The sequence below is a fragment of the Nicotiana sylvestris genome, chromosome 2 (assembly GCF_000393655.2).
Source record: "Nicotiana sylvestris chromosome 2, ASM39365v2, whole genome shotgun sequence".
In the NCBI taxonomy this organism is placed as follows: Eukaryota; Viridiplantae; Streptophyta; class Magnoliopsida; order Solanales; family Solanaceae; genus Nicotiana; species Nicotiana sylvestris.
Window position 1 is genome coordinate 132,354,212 of NC_091058.1, and position 4,014 is coordinate 132,358,225.

The 4,014-nt window shown below is 43.4% G+C and overlaps 1 protein-coding gene across 1 annotated transcript; it reads right to left on the bottom strand.

Moving 5' to 3' along the window:
• Window positions 1-1,534: 1,534 nt before the first annotated feature.
• On the bottom strand, window positions 1,535-2,335 carry LOC138885607 (uncharacterized). Its single transcript, XM_070166571.1, has one exon. It carries the CDS (start codon window positions 2,333-2,335, stop codon window positions 1,535-1,537), a length of 801 nt encoding a protein of 266 aa, XP_070022672.1.
• Window positions 2,336-4,014: the final 1,679 nt, after the last annotated feature.

Consider the following 4,014-nt stretch of genomic DNA (forward strand, 5'->3'; position numbering starts at 1 on the left):
ATTTTCCAACAACTTGTACAAGGGATTCGCCACTTTTGAGAAGTCCTTGATGAACCTTCGATAGAACCCTGCATGACCAAAAAAGCTCCTAGCTCCTTTGACGGATGTAGGAGGAGGGAGTTTTGAAATCACTTCAATCTTCACTTTGTCCACTTCAATACCGTTCTTTGAGATCTTATGGTGGAGGAGAATGCCCTCCTCAACAATATAGTGGCACTTCTCCCAATTAAGTAATAAATTGGTCTCTTCACATTGGGCCAACACTTTGTCAAGATTATTCAAGCATTCTTCAAAGGAGTCACCCACAACACTAACATCATCCATGAACACTTCCAAGAAGTCCTCTACCATATTCGTAAATATAGCCATCATACACCGCTGAAAGGTAGTCGGTGCATTGCACAAACTAAATGGCATCCGTGATAATGCAAAGGTTCCATACGGACATGTGAAGGTGGTTTTCTCTAGGTCTTTTGGTGCAATCAAAATGTGGTTGCAACCTGAGTACCCATCCAAAAAGCAATAGCAGGCACGCCCGGCAAGTCTATCTAACATTTGGTCAAGAAGGGGCGATGAAAAATGATCTTTGCGGGTCAGTTTGTTTAGCTTTTCGTAATCCACGCATACCCTCCAACCGGTGACAGTCCTGGTGGGGATCAACTCATTTTGCTCATTTGTGACCACAGTCATAACCCCCTTCTTTGGCACACATTGTACCGGCAAAGTCCATGAACTATCCGAAATAGGATACACAATCCCTACATCTAGCCACTTGATAATTTCCTTCTTGAAGACCTCTTGCATGGCCTCATTCAACCTCCTTTGATGTTCCATGGAGGGTTTGGCATCATCCTCAAGTATAATTTTGTGCATGCAAAAGGCGAGGCTTATTCCTCTAATATCAGCTGGAGTCCATCCAATTACCTTATTCCTTCTTTGAAGCACCGCAAGGGTGGCATCTACATGCACGTTAGTTAAGCACGAAGAAATAATAACAGGTAAAGTTGAACAAGGGCCCAAGAATTCATTCTTGAGGTGTGAAGGCAAAGGCTTCAACTCCAATACGGGAGGTTCCTCGATTGAGGGATTTGTTGGTGGAGGCTTTCGGTTCTCAAGATCCAAGGAAAGTTTCCGGGGCTCATATGTGTAAGAACCCATTCTTTGCAAAGGGTCCTCCACATTTATCATAACACTGGTGTTTTCAACAATCACCTCGGTCACAAGATCCACAAAGGAACATACTTCGTTGCTATTGGGCTGCCTCATTGATTTGCAGACATGGAACACAACTTTTTCATCACCCACCTGGAAGGTGAGCTCCCCTACTACAACATCAACTAAAGGCTTCCCTGTAGCTAGGAAAGGTCTCCCCAATATTATTGATACCTCATAGTCAACCTCGCATTCAAGAATCATAAAATCTACGGGAAGTATTAACTTGTCCACCCGCACTAGCACATAATCCCCAATGGCCTCTTCATTGTCCTATCCGACATCTGCAACCTCATGGATGTGGTCCTTGGTTTCCCAATCCCTAATGTCTTAAACACAAATATGGCATCAAGTTAATGCTTGTCCCTAAGTCACACAAGGCTTTGGCAAAATCAACACTACCAATAGTGCATGGGATTGTAAAAGCACCGGGGTCTTCTAGCTTTAGGGCCATGGAATTTACAATGACACTCACTTGATGCGTCATCTTGATAATTTCACAATTCATGGATCTCTTCTTTGTTACCAAGTCTTTCATAAACTTGGTATATCCTGGCATTTGTTCTAGAGCTTCCACCAAAGGTACATTTATCGATAAACTCTTCATCGTATCAATAAATTTCTTGAATTGGTTCTCATTGTTTTGTTTCGCAAGCCTTTGAGGGTATGGTGGAGGAGGCCTTGGCAAAGGATCCTTAGCTTTGGGCACTACCGTTTCTGGTATGTCTATCACGTGTTCCCTAGACGGGTTCACATCATTTTGTGTCTCCTCCACGTTGTCATCAATGTCAATTCTTACTTCTTCATTCATGTTTTCATCACTTACTTGCACATCATTGCTTTGCTCATCATCCTCTTGCACCAACACATCATCACTCATAACCTTTATTGCATTAGAGGTACTAGCAACTCCAACTTTACCACTCCTTGTAGTCACCGCCATAGCGTGGCCTATATTGTTCTCTCCCTTTGGGTTTACAATCGTGTCACTAGGTAGTGCTTGAGAAATTTGGCCAAGTTGGACCTCCAAGTTGCTGATAGAAGTATTGTGGGACGCTAATTGGGCATCGGAGTCGGGGTTTTTCTTCATCATTTGCTCAAACATGGATTCAATCCGTCCCATCTCATTGTTGGACGATCTATGACCTTGAGACAGAAATGGAGGCGGGTTGTTTGGTTATTGAAATATCGGAGGCCTTTGAAAGCCCGGCCCCCGATTCCCTTGATTACTGTTATTCAAACCCCCTTAGTTGTTGTTGCCTCCCCAATTGCCATTGTTATTGCCACCCCAGTTGCCTTGGTTACCTTGGTTGCCCCAATTTTGGTTGTTGTTCCCCTAGTTGCTCTAGTTGTTGTTGTTTGCATTGTTCCAATTTCCTTGTTGATTTTGATTTTCCCAATTTCCTTGGAATCTCCACTGTTGTTGATTCGGAGCATTGCCTTGTTGTCCTTGGTAGTTGTTCACATACCGAACCTCTTCATTTTGATCATTATACCCATTATCTTGGTTGTAACCACTTCCACCTTGCTCAAACTGGTCCGGGTTTCCTTGACTTTGTTAACCTTATTGCCTCCTCTTGTTGACCATCATATTTACCCCTTCTATGGCATTCATTTATGTTTGTCCCCTGAACTTGTTTCAATTGAGCTTTGGCCAACTGGTTCATGGTTGTAGTTAAGTCGACTATTGCTTGGCCGTGGTCATGGAGCTCTTTGTGTAGGTGAATGACATTGGGATCACCTTGTGGCATATTAGATCGACTTTGCCACGCGCCGAGGAAGTATCCTCCATCTCATCAAGTATATCAAACGCCTCAGTATAAGGAGTATTCATAAAGTTTCCCCCCGCGAGTTGGTTAACCATACACTGGTTGGTAGTATTGATGCCACGGTAGAATATTTGCTAGATCATTGCTTCGGTCATGTCATTGTTCTGACATTCTTTCACCATCATCTGATACCTTTCCCAAATCTCATTGGTTCATTTGGCTTTTTTTTGGAGGCAAGGATCTCATCTCTCAGTGTCACCATATGTCCCGACAAGAAGAACTTTGCTATGAATTTCTCAGCTAACTCATCCGAAGTGGTGATGGAATGGTTCGTAAACCTTTCAAGCCAATCCAAAGCCTTCCCCCTTAGAGAGAATGGGAAAAGCCTTAATCTTAACGCGTCCCCAGAAATGTTAGTTTGCTTGCTCCCCCAGCATGTATCAACCAAACCCTTGAGATACTTGTAGGCATTTGGTGTGAGCTACGGTGAAGAAACCCCTCTGTTCCAAGAGTGTAAGCATAACATTGGTTATTTGGAAGTTACTCGCGCTAATTCGGGGCGGGACTATTGCACTTGCGTATCCTTCGTTGGTCAACACCCGGTGTGCTGCCCTTACTGGAGGTGGGGGGTTTGGAATATTATTATGAGGCAGTCGGCCTCTCCTTTGTGCTTGAGGTTCGGGTTGAATCTCATCTACCTCCTCCCCCAGTGGCAAATTTCCAGGAGCATCATTGTTAAGAGCCATTTTGTACCTAGAAGCAATTCACAAACAAATTATAAAATCGGAAAGAAAAACAAAACACACAAATACTCGGAGATATAGCTAAAACCGTTTAACTCCCTGGAAACAGTGCAAAATATTGATCGGTTCCAAACCTGCACCACTATAGAGTAGCAAGGATGGTCGATGCAGTTTTACCCAACAAAGGTCGGGATCGAATCCACAAGGAGTTAATGAGTTTGGAGTTAGGTTTATATCCGAGTAGAGATGCGAGTTTTGCTCTTAATTGTACTTCTACAAATGGTTGGTTT